At 36.5% G+C, this 21928-nt stretch overlaps 1 protein-coding gene across 1 annotated transcript in view; it reads right to left on the bottom strand.

The window, feature by feature from the left end:
- The window catches only part of CCDC191 (coiled-coil domain containing 191), a 96388-nt gene that overhangs the window by 42803 nt on the left and 31657 nt on the right, over positions 1-21928 (bottom strand). Inside the window, exons 7-8 of the mRNA XM_031959684.1 lie at positions 19951-20104; positions 11066-11256 (exon numbers count right to left, since the gene is read on the bottom strand). Of these exons, the coding sequence (XP_031815544.1) occupies positions 11066-11256; positions 19951-20104 (345 nt within the window). The remainder of the gene's footprint in view (positions 1-11065; positions 11257-19950; positions 20105-21928) is intronic.

A 21928-nucleotide genomic window follows, 5' to 3' on the forward strand; every position in this document is an offset into this window, starting at 1 on the left:
GCCAAGTCACTTAACCCCAATTGCCTCAGGAAAAATAATTGTATCCAAATAACAGACTTTCTGAAAATTAAAATGAAGCAAATTAAATTCAATGACTCCATGAAACAAGAAATGTTAAAGTAAAAAAAAAAAATGAAAAAAATAGAAGAAAATGTAAGGTGTCTCATGTAAAAAACAATATCTGAAAAACACATTAAAGAGAAATACTTTAAGAATCACTCCACTGGAGTACATTAAAATAATAACCAAAAAATCTGCATATTGTACTTCAAGAAATCATTATAGAAATCTATAATTAGATTTCTTAGAACTTAGAACCAGAGAGGTCAAATTAAAATAGAAAGATTCCACTGGTCCTCTCTGGAAAGAAACTCTAAAATGAAAACTCCCAGGAATGTCATAGCCAAAATCTTTAAGGCCAAAGAAAAAATACTGCAAGCAGTCAGAAAAAATTAATTCAGGTAGTAAGAAGACAAGTAGAATCACACACAATTTAGCAGCTACTATGATAAAGGAAGACAAAGCATGGAATACAATATTCTAAAAGGCAGAAAATTTAGAGGTTTTTCAACCAAGAATAACTTACCCAGAAGTATTTTTTTGGTATACATATATTACTATTTATTAAAGATGAAAGCAAATTTGCATACTAAGGAGATGAATGTGCTTGCTTATTTTTACATAAAGAATTAAATCTTGGGGAATCAACTAGGTGGGGCAGTGGATAGAACACTAGCCTTGAAGTCCAGGAGGATCTGAGTCACTTAATCCCTCCCCCCCCTCAAAAAGAATTAAATTTTAGGAGAATATTTGATATCTTTTCACAACCCTCATATTCAGTTATATGGCCTTATATGGGGTCGTGATCCAATTTTTTAATTTTAATAATAGCTTTTTATTTTCAAAATACTTGCAAAGATGGTTTCAAACATTTACCCTTGAAAAACCATGTGTTCCAATTTTTTCTCCCTCCTTTCTCTCTCTCCCCCTCCCTAGATAGCAAATTTGACCAATATAGGTCAAACATGTACATTTTTTCCAAACACATTTCTACATTTATCATATTGCACAAGAAGAATCAGATCAAAAAGGGAAAAGGAAGGAAGCAAATAACAACAAAAAAGGTTTAACAACTATGCTGTGATCCACATTCAGTTCTCATAGTTCTCTTTCTGGATGCAGATGGCTCTCTTCATCACAAGTCTATTGGAATTGACCCCAGAAGTAATTTTAATGAAAAGGTTAGAGTTGAGTATCATTTTCTTGGGTTTGCTAATTTCATATATATATATATATTGCTGAAGCAGTTGGGGTTGGCTTACCTAGGGTCACACAACTAGAAGGTGTTAAGTGTTTGAGGCCAAATTTGAATTCAGTTCTTCCTGACTTCAGGGCTGGTACTAGCTGCCCCTGGTTTTGCTAATTTTATGTTGCAATAGTTCATTTATGTTTTCTTGTGTTTCCTATATTCTTCATATTAATTGTTTCTTAAAGCATAATAATATTTCATTACAATTACTTATTTATTTAGTCATTCCCCATATATTTTGTTTACAAGTTTTTTTTTTTTGCCACTGCAAAAAGTGTATTATAAATAATTATTTTGATGTATAGAGGATCTTTATCTTTGACCTTGGTATATAGAAATATATATATATATATATATATATATATATATATATATACAGAAGCTCTGGGTCAAAATGTAAACACATTTTAATCACTTTCTTAGCAAAATTACAAATTGCCTTTTAGCTTTCACAGTTCTACCAATAGTCTACTAATGAGCTTGTTATTTCTACAACCCTCTAACAATGATTATTCATCTTTGCCAATTTGCTTCCTGGGTGTTGAAACCTCAGAGTTTTGATTTGCATTTATCTTACTAGTTATTTGGAGCAATTTTTCATATGATTGTTAGTAGTCTGCAATTCCTCTTTGGAGGACTTTTCATTCACATTTTTTGGTCAAAATTTACCCATTGGAGAAGGTCTTGCTAAATCTTCTGCAGACTCATTTTTCCCTCCATTGCCTTTTGCAATGACGATTCACTATCTGATGAGAAGAAAGTGTTTATATCTTCTGCTATCTTTCTTCTGTAACATTTTGTAAATGAGTTTGTATTCTACATAGTGCTATATGTGGCTTTTTAGACTCTCCATTTGGTAAGGAGATCATGTATTTGTTTACTGATGTGGTTTCTGGGTTCTTTGGCATCCTTTTGATGGATTTTGCTTCTATCAGTTAAATTTCTATAGAAAAGGATGACAGTTTTCAGTATCTTTTATTTTTCCCATTTCTCAGAGTCTCTCACTTGCTTTATTAGGACAGGTTGAAGCTATTGTCACTTCTTTAAGGTTCTTCTTACCTTGACCTTTTTCATTAGTTTGGTATTGCTTTAGATCAGGGGTCCTCAAACTTTTTAAATAGGGGGCCAGTTCACTGTCCCTCAGACTGTTGGTGGAGGGCCAGACTGTAGTAAAAACAAAAACTTTGTTTTGTGGGCCTTTAAATAAAGAAGCTTCATAGCCCTGGGTGAGGGGGATAATCATCCTCAGCTGCCGCATCTGGCCCTCGGGCAGTAGTTTGAGGACCCTTGCTCTAGATTATGGTCTAACCAGTCAGTGGTGTGACTGCATACAGACAACTAATTTGAAAACAACTTCCACATATATAACCAATTGTTTCCTGTCTGTTAAATAAGATTCAATTTCTTTTCCTACCTTTTTTTTCTTTTCTTTTTTTGTGGTGATGGCATCTGGAGCTCAGCCTGCCCAGTACCTTCTAACTCCTTTCTAGAAGAAAGTATTTATGATATACTTACTCTGAGAAGTCTACCAGTCCTTGGCTTCTTTTTAATTTATTAATGCTGACCTCTATTTTCCAAAGTGTTTTTTTTTTTAAATTCTCCTTTATGTTTCCCTTCATAGTGAAATCAATGCCTGTGCATTGGAGTGTATGCTACACTAGTTGGAGGGTAATGTCAAGTGCTTCATAGAATTATTTTGTCTCTTCATTTTTTATAACCGATGTTCATGAATGTTATAATTCTCTTCACGGTCATTTTTAAACTTAGGCTCATCATTAATATTATAAGGCAAATATGACCAAGCATCCCACAAGATGATGTTTCTTATTGGCTTTGAGAGCATAATTAAATCAATTCCACCAATTCTGTCATTTGATTCTCCAAGAGATATCTGCAAAATATCCTTCCATTTGGCTGCACTTTCTGTATGACTTTTGGTTTCATTTATAGCAATACTGTGAATCGATATTGATAGTTATTTACATGATATTGTCAGTTTTATTTGTTTAGTTCCTTCAGTAATATATTGAGCCATTGGACAAGGATATCACAGAGTGTTAATAGTTAATGTTTACAGGAGGGCTAAAAATTGTGTGATTTTTGTCATCTTCGCCCCTTACTCTGCCACAGAATAGGAGGCGGCCACCTAGGATTCAAGGTAAATTTGGAGTTTTTTTGTTTGTTTAGTGGGTTGCCATGATTCAATAAGTCATCAAGCCACTTTGGACTCCGGCTGGTCTCCATGATGGTCTCCAAAGCTTTCCGGACAAGTAGAAGTTCCTAGCTAGAGCTTGTGCTCTGCTCCTCAGTAGCCTTAAGGACTTCCTAAGTAGCCTTCAAGAATTCAGCCTTCAAGTTGTATTGTGAAAATTCAAGTAGCCCCCAAAAGTGAGGCCCCGAAGTAGGACTTTTGTGGAGAAAACCTACAAGTCATTATAAATACAGAGTGTTACAAAGATCACTTATCTTATCCCAGTGAGGGAAAATCATCCATTTCCACAGTATAGTAGCTGTAAGTTTCTCTCTGATTAATGTGAAATTTAATTTACATCAATCTGGCTTGGGAAGGGGGAGTGTGAAATTCACCTGATGTGTTAATTTCTTATTTTTTTACAGTAGGAATTGCTGAAAGCAATCTTGGCCATCAGAAGAGGGATCATGTGGACTGTATGAAAAGCAAAAATATTTCTGTAAATAAAAAAGACTAAGTTAAACAGCAAGGGAAACAGATAGAAGGTCCACTCAGTAAAAAGGATTGCAGCTCATTTAATGATGGTTATCTATGATATTGGAACATCCAAATATATCCACATATTTCCCTTAGGTAGAAGAAGAAACACGGAGGCTGGAAACCCAGAATAAAGCTGTATTCCTATCCATTTCTAGGTAACATCGGATGCCTTCTGAACGTATTATTTCCCATCGGCAAAGCAACGACTCTCCCGACTAGCCCCTGGAAAAGGCTGTTGTTGAAACTACAATTAATTCAAAGCAGGTAGGCTAAAAGTAAAAGGTATCCTGAAGATTAATAATTACTCAGGGATAGACTATTTCTTCCCCAAATACCCTGATCCAGTGCTTTTCAAAAGCCAGTACTGGGTAACCACAGACAAAAATAACTCAGCTGATCACAAACGTCATGAAAATATAGAGAAGAAAAGAGAAAAGAAAAGAGGGCAGTGGCAACAAATATACATACAGAAACATAATTTGTAACAGAAACAGGTTGAAAAGAACTTGGTGGTATCCACGTGAAAATGCTGAAATAGATAGTAGAGCACAGTGTTTTTACACATAGTAGGTGCCTGATGAATATTTGTGGAAGGAATAAGTAAATAGATGTCTATGACCATAAATGGGTTCAGGAACAATTCAACCCCAACCTACCTTTTAATTTAACTTGACCTTTATTCTAGTGCCGATCATATTCAAGGCCATCTTGCTAGGGCCTGGGATACAACAATAAAAGCAACTTTTAATCTTCTCTCCAGTCAAACTAGCTTTCTCATTTTCCTCCAAAAATATCATGTCCATTTCTGAGTTTAAGCTTTTGCTCTACATGTGAGTTTCCTTTTGTCTCTCCTCCTCAAGTAATTTTGGATAATACCTATGCAATTCTACCTATCCCTCTGGGGTCTAGGCCTTGAACTAAAAAAAATGCAATAATATTGCAAATCATAATTACCTCTCCAGTTCTGAACTCCCCCAGCTCTTGCTGCTACTGGCACTCAAATGTCACTTAGCCCACAAAGCCTCCTATTGTTAGTTAACTTTTCCAGTATTCTAGTCTTATCTCTGCTACCAGACTGTAAACTCCACAAGGGGAGGCACCTTGCATGAAACTTCCTGTGTCTTCCATAGTAGTGAACAGGAAAAATTTACACATAGAAGATGATCGATATCTTTGGATTGGCAGAATCCAAATGTTCCCAAGATAACATCTGATTTTCTTTCAAAAACAGGTAACAAAAATTAAATAGTGAATTGAGACTGAAGGTCATTGAGCTCACTGATTAAAAAAAAAAACACAACAAAACATCTTTTAGGGGCATGTCAATTAAAAACCACCTCATTAATTCATTCATTCAACCAGCCTACAAACATTTACTAGAATTTATTAAAAACTAGTTAAAAATAAAACCTGTGCCGCTGATTTCTTTTTCCCTCTAATAAAGGAAGCTAGCAGGTAGAAATAATGAGCATCTGGGAGACCTGGCTTCCTGTTGTTCCTTTTTGTCTAGGTAAATTGGTCCTTATATCTCCGCAGCTACTATAGACCTTATTCCCCATAATTATCTTCACTTTCTCCAACATCTTCCAACTTTCTCTTCCCAATAGCTTTTTATCCTTGGGTCTCAAAATATGCATAGACCTTTTCTAACTTAAAAAGAAAAAACTGAACCTTTCACTTGACCCTGTAGCACCTAGGTTCTAGAGATCTTCTTTTAGTCAATATTCTCAGTGATATTCTCTATACCTGATGCTTCTGTTTCCTTCCCTACACTCTTTCATCCTTTTTGTTGTTCAATCATTTCAATTCCATCCAGATTTCTGTAATGCCATTTGGGGTTTTCTTGGCAAAAATACTGGAATGGGTTTTGTCATTTTCTTCTTCAGCTTACTTTATGGATGAGGCATTCTAGCAAACAGGATTAAATGACTTTCCCAGGATGACACAGCTGGTAAGTATCTAAAGCTGGATTTGAATTCAGGAAAATGAGTCTTTTTGACTCTTGCCTTGCACTTTATCCACTGTGCTACCCAGTTACCCCCTATAATCTGGCTTCTGTCCCTTGTACTCTAAGACAACTCTTTCAAAAGTCAAGAACGTTCTAATCATCTAATTTAAAGATTTTTTCTCAGTTTTCATTTCCCTCCACTTTTCTACAGCATTTGATTCTGTTTGCCATTTCAGTAGCTCCCAAATTTGTCTGTTTCTAGTCTCTTCCCTCTCCCATCTATCTTCCACACAATTGTCATGTTGATGTTCTTAAGTGCTGGTCTTCTCATGTAGTGTTAGTAACTCCCCATTGCCTTTATGAAAAAAAATACAAACTGCTCTTTCTTTACAGTGGGGTCCCTAAATTATCTCCATAGATTGATAGCATATCACTCCCACTTAGCACTCTGAATTCTAGCCAAATTGTCCCACTGACTATAGGAACACTTCCATTTCTTGGCACCCCTCCCTTGAGCTGTTGCTCTTCCCCTTCTCTATCCCTTCTCATATCTACCTCTTAGAATCTTGAGCTTCCCTCAAAACACAGCTCAGTACTACCTTCAACATGAAATCATTCTTGACATCCTGTCATCTTACCTTCTTTCCTCTCCATGCTTCCTACTTCCAAGAAGTCATCAAATTAGCTTGTATATTCTTTAACAGTGTGGTTCAAATTCAGCCCATCTGCTCCATTCTCACAGCCACCCCTATTATACAGATAGTTACCACTTATTACCTTATACCTGAACCATCATAAGAGCCTCCTTACTAGTTTCCTGCCTCCAGTCCTTTTTCCCTCCTGTCTCTCCTCAATGATATTCCAGGTTAATTTTCCTACAGCACTTTAGTTTTATGACTTGCATGCTCCAAACTCTTTCAACAGCTCTCAGCTACCTAGAGGATAAAAACTAAATTCCAAAGCTAAGCATGTATGGGACAAACCAAACTTTTTGACACTATTTCTTCCTTATCTAAATCCAGTTCCAATCTAATTGGCCTGCCTTTGTCCCTCTTAAAACCCTTTCCTCTTTTCCACTTCTGTGTTTTTGGTCTTGCTATTGTCTTCCCCCATCTGAAATGAATTTGAACCTAATGAACTCCTACCTTATTCTTGAAGGCCTTTCTCCAAGCTTACTTCCCTCATGAAGTTTTTCATTGAAGAAATGTTTCCCTTTCCTCTATCCTCCTATAGTATTTTAACTGATATTATTCATATGGTTGGTATAATTGTTCAGTTGTTTTTCAGTCAAATCTAGTTCTTCTTCACCCCATTTGAAGTTTTGAGGATACTGGAATGGCTTGCCATTTTCTTCTCCAGCTCATTTTACAGATGAGGAAACTAAGGCAGAGTTAAATGACTTGCCCAGAGTTACACATCAAGTAAGCATCCAAGGCCAGATTCTAACACAGGAAAAGAAGTCTTCCTGACTCCAAATCCAGCACTTTATCTACCACACCACCTAGTTGCCTCAATTCATATGGTACTTATTAATCAATCATTGAGCATTTATCAAGTGCCTACCATATATAAGGCAATATTTCAGGAGCTGGAGGTGCAGAGATAAAAATGAAACTGTCCCTGCTCAAAGAGTTTATGCTGTGGAGGAGATGTATATGAATGTATATATGAACATATATTAAATGAATACTTAAAATATAATTTGGAGAAGGCACTAGTAACTAGAAGGATCCAGAAAAGGCTCTCACAGCAGGTAGCTCTTTAGCTAAACTTTGAAGGACCTCCATATAAAAATAGAATATTAGAAGCATGGGGGACAGCTGGTACAAAGGTCCAGCGCCGGGAAATGGTCTGAGAAGGGAAATTATATATAATAAATCTGAGTAAGTAGCTGAGTTGTTAAGGGATTTCAACATAAAACAGAGGTGTCTGACTTTGTTCCTAATGGTCAGAGGGAGCTAGCTAGAGCTAATAAAGTTCTAGAGGACTGGACTGGAAATGATAGAGATTTGACGCAGGGATGCTGCAAATACAATATGCCTTGAATACTTCAAATCAAGTAGATTACAAGCTCCTGAAGGACAGGAGAGTATTTACTACTTCTTTACATTTCTTTCTGAGAATCTAGCATGGTGCTTTGCATGTAGCAGATACTCAAGTGATATTTGTTGAGCAAATGAATGATATGATTTGAAAGATTTCCAAAGTTCTAGTTGGCCCCAAACTTGTTCCTCAGTTTGTTAGTAAATGGAATCCCATTTATTAACCTTTAGTTAAGGCACTGCCTCCAGAAAAAAAAACCTATTAAGCTGCAAATATATTCCTGGGAAGGGGGTGACACATCAAATACAATGCTTACATTAGCAAAGCAACAAACCATGAAGCACTCAAGATAAATTAACTTTGATGGGAGTGGTATGGAAGTGGTACCTACTTGGTGTCAGGGACTGGTGATGATGGCGAGGAAGAAGTAAACATAAATATCTAGAACCACTAACTTGGGAAAGCAGGCTATGCAAAGAGATGATTAATATTAAGAACCAGCTTTGTTTTTTCATTATTTTGTCTAGGATTGGCTGTCACACTAGAATGGGAGAGGACATATCTAAAACATTTACACTATCAAGGGTCCTAAGAGATCCTAAAATAGAATACTAATACTTTGGTTATACTAGAATTTATTGTTTGAGCACTACTTGCAATAAACCTTTTGTTAAAAACAAAAAGTTTTATTTCACAAGTCTCATCGCCATGAATACTCTTAGAACAAAAAGTTCAATTCACTTAAAAATGTCTCAGTTTAATTTTTACAGTCAAAGGTTCTGATAAAGGACTCATTTCCAAACTATATAGAGAATTGACTCTAATTTATAAGAAATCAAGCCATTCTCCAACTGATAAATGGTCAAAGGATATGAACAGACAATTTTCAGATGATGAAATTAAAACTATTACTATTCATATGAAAGAGTGTTCCAAATCACTATTGATCAGAGAAATGCAAATTAAGACAACTCTGAGATACCACTACACACCTGTCAGATTGGCTAGAATGACAGGGAACGATAACACGGAATTAGGGGATGCGGGAAAACAGGGACACTGATACATTGTTACAGGTGGAATTGTGAATACATCCAGCCATTCTGGAGAGCAATTTGGAACTCTGCTCAAAAAGTTATCAAACTGTGCATACCCTTTGATCCAGCAGTGTCTCTACTGGGCTTATACTCCAAAGAGATACTAAAAAAGGGAAAGGGACCTGTATGTGCCAAAATGTTTGTGGCAGCCCTGTTTGTAGTGGCCAGAAGCTGGAAAATGAATGGATACCCATCAATTGGAGAATGGTTGAGTAAATTGTGGTATATGAATGTTATGGAATATTATTGTTCTGTAAGAAATGACCAGCAGGACGAATACAGAGAGGATTGGTGAGACTTACATGAACTGATGCTGAGCGAAATGAGCAGAACCAGGAAATCATTATATACTTCAACAACAATACTGTATGAGGATGTATTCTGATGGAAGTGGATTTCTTCAACAAAGACAAGATCTAACTTAGTTTCAATTGATCAAGGATGGACAGAAGCAGCTACGCCCAAAGAAAGAACACTGGGAAATGAATGTAAACTGCTTGCATTTTTGTTCTTCTTCCCAGGTTATTTATACCTTCTAAATCCAATTCTCCCTGAGCAACAAGAAAACTTCGGTTCTGCACACATATATTGTATCCAAGATCTACTGTAACCTATTTAACATGTATAGGACTGTTTGCCATCTTGGGGAGAGGGTGGAGGGAAGGAGGGGAAAAATCGGAACAGAAGTGAGTGCAAGGGATAATGTTGTAAAAAATTACCCTGGCATGGGTTCTGTCAATAAAAAGTTATTTAATAAAAAAAAGTCTCAGTTTAAATTACTATTCAAGTATATGAACTAGGTACTGGATATATATATATATATATATATATATATATATATATATATATATATGAGAGAGAGAGAGAGAGAGAGAGAGAGAGAGAGAGAGAGAGAGAATCAAAGAATTTACAATCTAGAAAGGGAAAATGACAATAGTAATGATGTTGATACATTCCAGAATATGATTACATCAAAGGGTAAGGCATTTAAGAAAGAAAGGCTCACTCTTAGCCTGGAGGTGGGTAAGGTCAAGGAAAACTTCATGGAGGAGATGGTACCTGAACTGGATCTTGAACAAAAAGAAGGAAGGAAACACACTTTGTTCTTGCCATACCCTTCCATTTGCCATTTTGAAATGATCTTCCCTTCTCCACCCAATAAAACCTTATACCATTCTTGGAGGTTTCCAACCCCACCTCTTTCAAGAAATTTTGTAGTTTCATGGAATCAAGTGAAGACATAACAAAATAAGAGAAGAATAAGCAGTCTTGACTTCTGAGTAGAATTCCTAAAGGTGAATGGTGAGATAGAAGGCTCAAAAGATAGGAAGGAGCCAGACTGTAAAAAGCTTTAAACACCATATTCAGTATCATAGAATTATTATAGAGTTGGAAAGGAAATCATCTAAACAGAAATCCTCTCTAAATATTCTGGTGAAGCATCTCTCAACCTCTGCTAGTGAAGGGTATTTGAGGCAATTCCTGCTTTTGGAAGGCTTTAACTGTTAGTTTCATCACACCCAAAAAGGCATTTTCCCTTTCAAGTCTACCATTTAGATTCCTTTTGTTCCTTCAGTGGTCAACTGAACTTCCACGTCTGTGGAAAGCTTTCTTTGAAACCCCCAGAGGTTAGTGTCTACTACATATAGCCTTAGATGACCTTTTTTTTTCTTTATTTGTATTTATCAGGCATTCTCTCTATAAAATGTTAAGGTCCCTGAAGAAAAAGGCCATTTTTCATTTTCATTTATATCTAGCACCTATCACAATGGTAAAGATTTTGTTTGTTAAAGTGAACCACTGAATTTGTCCATTTGACCTACAGTCAGGAAAACTGGGTTCCAATTACTACCTGTGTGACCACTATACCTTTATGCACTTTTGAAATCTCATGTCAAAATCTATGATCTTCCAGAAAAAGTCTGAAGATTTTGTACCTGACTTGTTCCTTTATGGAAGCCTCCATGGATTGAGTCTCTCGTGCCAACTTCTGAATTCTTGTGTAGTCCCTCCAAGCTTTTAGGAACTTCATCTGACATTTCCAATCTGCTAGTACTTCAGCTTTCCTCATCTTAAGTTTTTGTTCAAAAATGACCTTCTTCCAGGCAGAGAAATGCTTTTGTAGGCACTGCATTGTAAACATTCCAAAAATCACCACATTTCAGAGTTAAGGAGAATTTTTAAAAAACTTTGTGTATATGTATGTGTACACACCACACACCACCACACACAAATACACACACACACACACACACACACACACACACACACGCATACACTGTGCCCATTCAATATTCTCTCTAGACTTTTTTTTTCTAATCATTTTCATGTAACACCTTCCTGCTAGAAGGTAGAGGAAAAACAATCATATACCAAAATTTATCCCCCAATTGAGATAGTTTTTTTCATGAATTACACTGTAATTTCTAATTCTCACTGAGACAGATAGGTAGACAGATGCTTATGGAATGTTCTCAGGGGCACTAAAAAGTCTGCCTCTCATAAACTAGTTTCCTTATGAGCAGCTTTAAGGTTTGAGATTTCTATTACTAGATTCATATTGTGGAGAGAGGATTAGATTTAGAATTGGAAATAAATTCTGGTCTTGGCTTTTCCAATTACTAGCTGTGTGATCTTGAATAAATCACTTAACTATTGTGAACTTCAGTTTATTCATCAGCAAAAAAGATGATAATGTAGTTCTCTTGTAGGATTGTGGGGGAAAGGCTTTATGAACTGTAAAGCACTGTATGTGTTATAATCCAATGTGTTACAACAGAAGTAGTATGTGATTTGGACTCAGAGCAACTCTGTCCTATATTCTGTAACTCTGTGACTTGGGTAAGATATTGCAAGTCTAAGTTGGGTTTGTCTAAGAATGCTCAATTTGTGTAACATACTGGCCTATTAGGTGGGTGTGGGCAAACCCCTTTGGTTGACTGCTTGCATCTTTAAAATGAGTGAGACTTATCCAATTCTAGTAGTTTTTCCTCCTCTTTCTTCTCCCCTCTTTGGAACTTCTTGCTATCTACAGTGTAGGCACTGAACTGGTGCGAAGGAAGGACTTCTTTCCCTCTTTTACCCCAGCTCTGAGAAATGGGGCCATTTGCTTTGGCTCTGTGTAGCTCCTCCTGCTCAGTTTCAGGCACTAGAGGTGATTCTCACAGGGCTGAGGAATTTGATTCATGGTGATGACCTTGGAGCCAGGATTGCAAGCAAGATAGTGCAGTCAGCTTGCCCACCATAAAACCTCTGAGAATCTTGGTTGCCTAGATCTTGAGTCCAAGAAGGTCTTGGATTTGGAACTGGCCTATGCTCTGGAGGAAGCAAGCTGAAATATGAACCTAATCACCATCCCTTCCCTCAGAGACTGAGGAAGCATGAAGGGAAGAGGATTATGCCTTTTATGTGGTAGTGGGGAAATAAATTTATATATTTGTGGTTATGCTGTTGAAGCAAATGTTTCTGTGTGAAAGCTAATTTCTTTCTTTCTTTCTTTTTTTGCTGAGGCAATTGGGTTAAGTGACTTGCCCAGGGTCACGCAACTAAGCCATGTTAAGTGTCTGAGGCCAGATTTGAAATCGGGTCCTCCTGACTTCAGGACTGGTGCTCTATCCACTGCACTACCTACCTGCCCTGAAAGCTAACTTATGAATGATGAAATGGAACTGGGATACAGAAGACCATACCCAAAGGTTAGTAGATGGGCAGTAGATAAAACACCAGCCCTGAATTCAGAGGACCCTCTCCTACAATTGAAGGAATATCATCAATGGGGACAAGAGCCATTTGCATCCCCCCAAAAGCCTTAATGGAGAACCCTGAGGGAGTGGTGAAATTCAATCCATCTGGCTTGCAGGTAGTGGAGGCCAGGTGGTCACAAGTATTATCTTCATATTCTGGGTGAGGAAATTGAGGCTCAGCTAAATTATGCAATGTGCCTCTGATAAATATAGGAACTGGATTCAGACCCGAGTTTTAGAATCCAAGTTAAGCTCATGCTTTATTATTATTATTGTTTTTCAATAAGCAAGACTCACCAAAAATGAAAGAAAAGTATTTTCTTGATTTCTTAAAGTCATTAAATTATTTTTGGATAACATTTTTTTCAGGTTATCTGAGTTTAAATGCCTTTAGAAGAAAAGAAAATGGAAGGATTTAGGGTTCCCTCCCTTAATCCCTTTTCCAAGAAACAAAGAAGGATAGGTCTATGTTCTATTGAGGAAAGAGGAAAGGATGTGGAATAGACATACTTTCATAGCCATTCTCTTTTTCTTCTTCCAAAAATTAGTTTATGAGACACTTTCCTATTTATTTCTCTCCCTCAGGTTTCCTTTTCAGAATTTGCAATATATGATGCTTTATTCTGTGTGTTTGCCTTGACTCACTTAGATGCCTCCTTCATGTTTTTTTTTTTTAGAACAAGAGGTCTCCTTTGGTGGGTACTGCTTCACCCAAGAGCAAAAATCGAAAACTTGATTTACAAAGCAAATAGTTATGTCTACTCTTTCATTCAGTTCTTTGATTCTCTTGGCTTTAAACAAGATTTCTTTTAAAAAAATTTTTTCCCAGTAGCCATCATCTCTGTAACATCACAGCTGTGCAAATGATTATGCTTCATATGTGTGAATAAAGAGCAAACAAACTTGTGGGAAGAAATGTTTCTAAGTTTATGACCACGGTATTTAAAAGGAAGAAAAGAAATAGCAATAAGAGGTCTGTTCGGATGAAGAATGATTTCCAAGTGGGATGTTTTTCCCCCCTTTTGAGATCTTCCATGAGACATCATTTGGTCTTTTAAAGATTCTACTCAAGAGAACATATGACAGCTTACCCTGCTAAATTTATTACATGCACTGGAGTTGCCCTCATTCTGTTGGCAAGAGAAGCTCTTTCCTGAAGTGTAATCACACTGCTGTCACTGGAAATGATTGACGTGAGATAGAACAGCAATTTGCCATCTAATCTGTGTGGTAATTCTAACCCTGTCACTAGAGATGCTTAGTCTGATTAATGAAGTGGGTAACTCATCAGAATTCCTTAGCTATTTCCCTTTTGTCTCAAAGCTCAGTCGTAATTGCATCAAAATTCTCAGTCATGGAAAGATAAACAATGAATTGTAAAGAGGACAAAAATGTCAACAAGTTTATAACATATTTTTGCCAAACAGAACTATCTGTGGTGCAACTGGTGGTCTTATAAGGCTGGAAAAGGTTTCTCTCTCTCTCTCTCTCTGTCTCTCAATATCTCTCTGTCTCTGTCTCTCTCTCTCAATATCTCTCTCTCTGTCTCTTTCTCTCTCTCCTCTCTCTCTCTGTCTCTTCTCTCTTTCTCTCTCTCTCTCAATCTCTCTCTCTCTCTCTCTCTCTCTCTCCTCTCTCTCTCTCTCTCCTCTCTCTCTCTCTCTCTCTCTCTCTCTCTCTCTCTCTCTCTCTCTCTCTCTCTCTCTCTCTCTCTCTCTCTCTCTCTCTCTCTCTCTCTCTCTCTCTCTCGTAGTTTGGACCTTCCCTGCAGCTTGTAAATATGCCCAGATCTTCCTGATCCTTAAGAAGCCCTTTCTGGTTATCATGTTATGTCTCCTTCCATTCTCAACAAAATTCCCAGAAGAAGCTGTCTGCTGATTTCACTTTCTCTCCTTTTACTTCTCAACTTTTTATAATACAGCTTCAAACTTCACTGAAACTAAAACTGAGTTCTCCGAAGTTTCCAATGATTCCAATTCTCAACCTGAATGGCCTTTTCTCAGTCCTCTTCCTTTTTAACATTTATGTGGGTGCCTTGAGAACCATGTGGGTAAAGAACTCGGATACCATCCACCTGCCCGACTAATATTGTTAGATGATGCTGTCCCAGAGGCTAACTAGGCATCTGTATGACTCTTATTGGGGGGTATTGCAATTTTTCTTTTTTTTTTTTGGTAAGATTTGAACAATGGGGAAGGCACCTAATTTGTAGGAAGAAGATGGATACTTTTCTGTAAAATTTTAGAGAACAGACTCCATTTATGATGATTTTTGAAATGTAGAATCTCATCAGGACTATTTAAGAAGCTGATGACAAGGAGAAAAATATCTAGGGATGTGTGATCATAAAAACCCACATGATATTCTGAAGAAAAGTAACAGCTATACTGGAGCCCAACAAAGAAAAAATCCAGGGAAGCTGTCTTACTTTTCTATTAAGCACAGTCACAGGTTGTCATTGAGCAAAAATAAAATAAACAAAGAACATACCTAACAGCAATAAGAAACTGAAAATAGAAGGCTCTCCATTACCATTTGAAACCTTTTAACATGTTACACATAAGAAAACACTATAGCTGTATGGACTCAAGGCATTTTCTACATGGTCTATTTGACATTTCTCTGTAGTATGATTTGTAAAGCATTTCTTGCATTTTCTTGCTAAGTGTGAGATAATATTACTCACTAAAGGATTACTCTCAAGTTCCTTTTCAGAAATGGTTTTGTTTCAGTGGTAGGAGGATGAAAGGTAATTGAAAAATCTGGGAATGAAGTTTGCCATGTAACTGGAGGAGGGGGGAATATTACTACAGTTATCATGGTCTCATAAGAAAGAAAAATAATCGAGGCTTTCTTTCTATATGCTCTTGTATTCCTACAGTTCACCTCAATGTCCTTTAAGTAAGCTCTGTGCAATGCTAACAATGATGCTCTGGGAACAATTATTTCCTTACCCTCTGACTTCGGCAAATGGCTCTCTTACCTTTCATTATTTTTTTCTAATTTCAGAAGTAGGATCAGAGGCTTTTTAGAAATTTTAAAGAAAACATAAAAACTCCATTCCAGAGTTGGGTGAGAATTAAGAAGGCCACATTTTAAATAGCTTAAGACTTTTCATGCACAGTCCCTTGTTGTTTTGCTAATTAGTAATGGCACTTCTGTGTGGATTTCTGGATCTCCCAGGGAGATTTCACTGTATGATCAAAAAAAGATGAGATAGGCTCAAAGTAGAATTCTTCTAACAGACATTTCTAATGAAAAAAAAAATCTGCAAATATATGTGTGGGAGAGATGCATAAATAGTATTGCACCTGGATCTATGTTTCAATAAGATATCTTGCACTGTCTTCCTCAGAGTGAGTCTCATTTAACAACCTGGTCCAGATTAGAGACTGTTTGGGGACCAACAGAGAGAAAGCAGGCTAGGCCATAAACAAATCTGCAAAAACAAGTAAACTACAAATGTGCCTCAGCGTCTCCTAGAAACAACTTCTTGCAAATGCTATTGGTTTGGGGGTTGTTAGAAAACCAGTTTATTTGGGTTGACAATTTTTGGCCATCCTTGCTGTCAGCTGCCTAGGCATTATGCAAGACATCTAGTATCTAGTATGACTAAAGTCCACGCTGCTGTGAATCTATATTCTGAGATCTAAACTGTAGGCCAAGGGCAGGAAGGTCCAGTCCAAAGGTATAAGCTGAAGCAAAATTAATACAGATGTCCTGTTTACCCTTGGGGCTATTCCAGAGTATTGGTTTTTGTCTCAGGAGTGTTCTGAGGGCTGAAATAATCTTGATGGGAGATATGTGCACATTTTATAACTGTCCTGGGAACTTCTAGGCCATTCTTGGCAACAGAAACATGTTGCAGGGGATATAGAGAGTTGGAAACCTGGGTTCCCATCCTGCCTTAGATGTTTCCTACCCTGGATATGGTTTAGGCCTCTATTTCCTCATCTGTTAACTGAGGGATAAAATGACCCCTCTGAGGTACTTTCTAATTCTAAATCTATGATTGCCTGATCTATGAACCCATGGGCATAAAGGAATTTGAACCAAACAAGATACCCAGCAAAGTATAGGGACAGTATATGGTAGAAAGAATACATGGCCATAAAAATAGTCCAGGATTTAGAATCAAGATTTGAATTTATATCCCAGCTATAAAATGAAGATTAGACTAGATTATATTGAAGGTTCCTGTTACAAGCTGTTACATCCTATGATAATATTTCTTTTCAAAACATGAATACACTGAGTGGCTGCTTGCTTTATGCAATAGTTGTCTGTTGTATAAGCTGATTTTGGAGATTTATTTGCTTTTATTATATCTCTGAAAAAGAATGAGCTAACTTCCTCATCTGCATCAATATTTGCCACCATTAAAATAGAGCTTCCTTCTTCCTTCCTTCTACTAAGGAAAGAAAATTAAAGTGGGCAAAGACACAAGGAAAATATTTTAGAATCCTTGGCCAGTGGTTACAAATTTCCAGATGTAAAATGACTGTTTCTTATTGGATATATTTATATTCATATTTATTCACATGTTATCCCCCTCATCATAATGTTAATTCCTTGAGAACAGAGACCATGTTTTTGCCTTTCTTTGCAATCCTACCGTGGCATACAGTGATCCTTAATAAATGCTTGCTCACTCACTGACTGAATGATCTTTTCACTTATATCATTATGGTCCTTATGATGCTCTTTTAGTTCTGCTTATTTTGCTCTGTATGAGTGTGTCTTTCCTTGTTTCTCTGAGTTCATATTCATCAATTCTTAATATAAAACAATATTCCATTACATTCACATACGGTATCTTTTTCAGCCATTCACCAATTGATGGATATCAATCTTTACTTCCACAAAGTATTACTGTGACTGTTTTTATATATATTGGACTTTTGTTTCTGTTTTTGACTTTCTTGGCAATATATTCCTAGTAGTTTAATCACTACTGTTACTATGAGATATGTTTAAATGTATGTCACAAAATAATTGAAAAAACTGTAAATAACCTATATGTCCCATTAAATTATGTTTTGCTAATTTATTAGAATATATTGATGTCAGAAAAAATGATGATTACGAATTCAAGAAAATACGGGGGGAAATCTATGTGAAGCTATAAGAAGCAAGACTGGTAGAGCTATACAATGATTACAAGTATGTGTACAATGCATACTCATAATATATGTATATATAAACTTGCATAATACACACAATATGCATATACATACATATATATACATACATGCATTATATATACATACATACATAAGCAGAATAAACAAAAAATTAAAGGCCACAAAACTCACCTTGCTACTATACTTTGTTTGCAAATTGTCACATCAACTCTGTGAATGTTACCACTCCAATTTCACAAATGAGGAAGCTGAGATTTAAATAATTTTCTCAAGATGGCATAACAATAATAATCAGCCTGAATTGAATCTAGGTCTGTCCCCAAGGTCAATATTTCTTTCCACTAAATCACAATAGCCTCTCAGCATAACTTCAGACAGACTTGGAAAGTGAGACAAAGAAATGTGGCTTTTTAAATTTTAGTTTCGTTCGACTTGGTTAAATGCTAAGAATCTTCTTTGAGAAGATTCTTGGTCTTAATCCTGACTTAATCCTCACTATATAAAGTTGATAAATGGCATTATGGATGAAAAGCTGGCCTTGGTGTTAGGAAAATGAGGGTTTAAATCCTGCCTCTGACACATACTGGCTACATGACCCTGGCTGGACAAGCTATTGTTGTCTTCTTCTAAGCAACTATCTTAAGACTCTAAGTGGTAAAGAGATGCTAATCTTCTTCGGTAGAGAGAAGGGTTCACTGTACCAATAAAAACAAAGGTTCAGACCTCATTTATTGTTTTTGTTAATGATTTTTTTTGTCTTGAAGATTTAAGTCTTTCTCTATTCTGTTACTTTACCAAAGTGATTTTCTCTAAGAGCAGGTCTGTCAACATCACTTCCTTTTCAATAAACTCCAGAAGCTCAAAATTGCCTCTAGGATAAAATAAAAACTTTTTTGGCTTTTAAAGCCCTTTACAGGGGTTATGTTCACATGACTCTGGCTCCAAAGGAACCATCAATATAGTATGAAGGAAAGAGCACTGGTTTTAGGGTCAGAAAATTTCACTTCAATCTTGCCTTTCATAATTTTCATTTTCCCTTCTGACCCTTTTTCTGATGAGAAAATGAATCTGAAAACCATATTTCATCTTGAACCCTCCTTTAGCATCCAAGGCTTCTTTGCCTTAGAACTCCAATCATCTCTGGGCCCTTCTCAATCCTCCCATCAGGCCTGCCCCCTTGTCCAAATGATGAATTTCTTCTGGGACTTCCATTTTGAAGAGGGCCCTAAACCAGTCTTCATTTCTCTTCTAACCCCATTTCTGACTTCAAAAACAAGTTCTTCCCTCTTCCTCCACATTTTTCAGCTCCCTTGTGTGTATTGTTTTCCCTTATTAGAAGGTAAACTCCTGAGGTCTGAGACAATCTGTCCTTTTTCTTTGTATTAGTAAGAGTCTGCCTGCCACATACTAAATGCTTAATAACTGCTTATTTCCTATACACTTATTTGTATGTCCTTGAATAAGGGACTTAATCTCTCTGCCCTCATCTGTAAAAGGAAGGGGCTAGACTAGGGGTCTCTCAAGTGCTTCTAGTTCTAAATCTTTGGTTGGTCTGTCCCTGAATTGATCAGCTCCCTCATTTTCTTAATGTCTCAAAACTCTGGTTATATATTGTGTATCTAATTTATATTTTAATATATTTAACATCTATTGGTCATCCTACCATCTGGGAGAGGGGGAAGGAGGTGAAAAATTGGAACAAGAGGTTTGGCAATTGTTAATACTGTAAAGTTACCCATACATATAACCTGTAAATAAAAAGCTATTAAAATAAAAACAAACAAATAAAAAAAAAAACAAATTCTAGTTATAATAACCTGTTCATACTGACTTCCATATCCTTCACATCATCCCATTCTTCTGGAATTTCCCATTAACCCCTAAACCATACATTTTCCTTTACAACTTAGCATGTTTACTAAGGAGACTGCTCACCCGGTGGTTTTCCATGTTAATCCTGAGTAATAGATCCTGCTGTTTTTTCTTTTTTTCTTTTGCTACTTTTTCTTCATTCAGCAAAACTTGAGCATTTTGGAAGGAGACTTTTTCTAGAAGTTTCTGAGATTTCTCTTCTTGCTTTTTTCTCTCCCTGGAAACAAAACAACAACAACAACCAACACCACCACCAACAGTAACTAGGGATGCTCATAGTCTCAGTAGTGGAAACATCACTGAACCTTGAAATAGGGAAATGAAGGTTTTTAGCTCTGACTCTGTCACTGACTGGAATGATTTTGGGCAGGTCACTTCATCTCAGTTCTCTCACTCATGAGATATGATAATTGCCTAAATCACAGGTTTGTTGTGATGATCAAATATCATAGATATGCAAGTGTTTTGAAAAGTACAAAATGTCACATAAATCTAATGTATTCTATTATTGATGGGAATCCTTTATTGATAGATGCTGGTCACCTAATGTTTAAAATAAATGACTCCATATTTATTTTTACTCTAAAACAAACAAAAAGAATATATTTCTTTAGTAAGAAAGGAATAACATTTATCAAAGGACTTTTGCAAGGTTATCAGGTAGAGTGAAATAACAGAAAGAAAACAAGGTGTTAATAAGTGAGGAAAAGATAGAATCCAGGAATGTTCTGAAACAGCCAGGCTTTTGAACCACAACAAAAAAGAAAAATCAGATCTTAATAGGAACTCAGAAAAGTCCTGTAGGCAATCTCAAGAAGTAACTAGCATGCTGTGATTGATTTGCTCTCCACTCCCCACTCATCCCTCCTACCTATGCCCTTTCCCATTGTTTCTTTTCATCCTTCTGACCTAACCTTTATCACTGGCTCTCCTGTTTACCAGGAACACGGATACCACATCTTCCCCAGTCCACCATATTCATCTTTATTTTTCAACATTTCTGAGTGTATGCATTAATTTAGATGGGGTGGGGTGAGGTGTGTGTGTACTTATCTAGGTGAGTGTGTAATGAACGTGTTGGAGAAGTCCTTTCTAGTTCTAAATTTGTGATGGTATCATTCTATTTGAGGGGTTTTGAAGGTTATTTGTAATGGGAAGTGCATGCTCTATATGCATGCTTGTGTGTCTTTATCTGTGGATAAGAGAGGATGTATGTGTAGAGAACAAAAAGAGGACTAACTCATTAATCTGTGAATAGAAATTATAGAATAGTGGGCAGATGGGATAATATAGATTGACTAGATTGCTAGTCCCTAACCAAATAATATAAAAATCTTAGAACAACACAGATACTTTAAGGATTGCAAAGTGCTTTACAAATATTATTTCATTTTATCCTCACAAATACTCTGGGAGGGAGATGTGTTAGACTCATTTTACAGATGAGGAAACTGAGGCACAAAAAAGTAAAGAGCCACAAAGTCTGATTAGGATACAAGAGATGGTTAAACTGTTTTTTTTTTGAACTCTGTTTCCTAAATTTCTATATTTCTATCACATTGGTCTAAATCACTTGCAATTCCTTTAGCTAGTCTAGATGCTTTGTAAAATGCATCATCTCTCATATATTGCACTCATTTTTCATGGATCATGGAAACTAATAAAAGATCACAATTAGAGCTCGACATTTATAAAGCAGTGTGCTCACAACACTGTGTGGTAGCTAACAAAATACTTCTTTTCGTATTTTGCAGATGAGAAAATTGAGGATTACAGAGTTGAAGTGACTTTCCCATTATCACATAACAAGGACTTGAAGTCTGACTTCTCATTTGGGATTCTTTCCATTTTAGAGATTAAAAACTTTTAAAAAAGGATGTAAGAGATAATCAAAGTCAGTCCCAATGTCACAGATCTGGAATATGAAATAGAGAAGTCAATGTGTCTTGCCTAAGGTTATTCAACTAGTCAATGTTTGGATAATGCTACTCATGTCTTATAAACATTCTTGATTTGTCCTCTCTTCATGCTGGAGATCTTT

Source organism: Sarcophilus harrisii, chromosome 3 (genome assembly GCF_902635505.1).
Source record: "Sarcophilus harrisii chromosome 3, mSarHar1.11, whole genome shotgun sequence".
Lineage (NCBI taxonomy): Eukaryota > Metazoa > Chordata > Mammalia > Dasyuromorphia > Dasyuridae > Sarcophilus > Sarcophilus harrisii.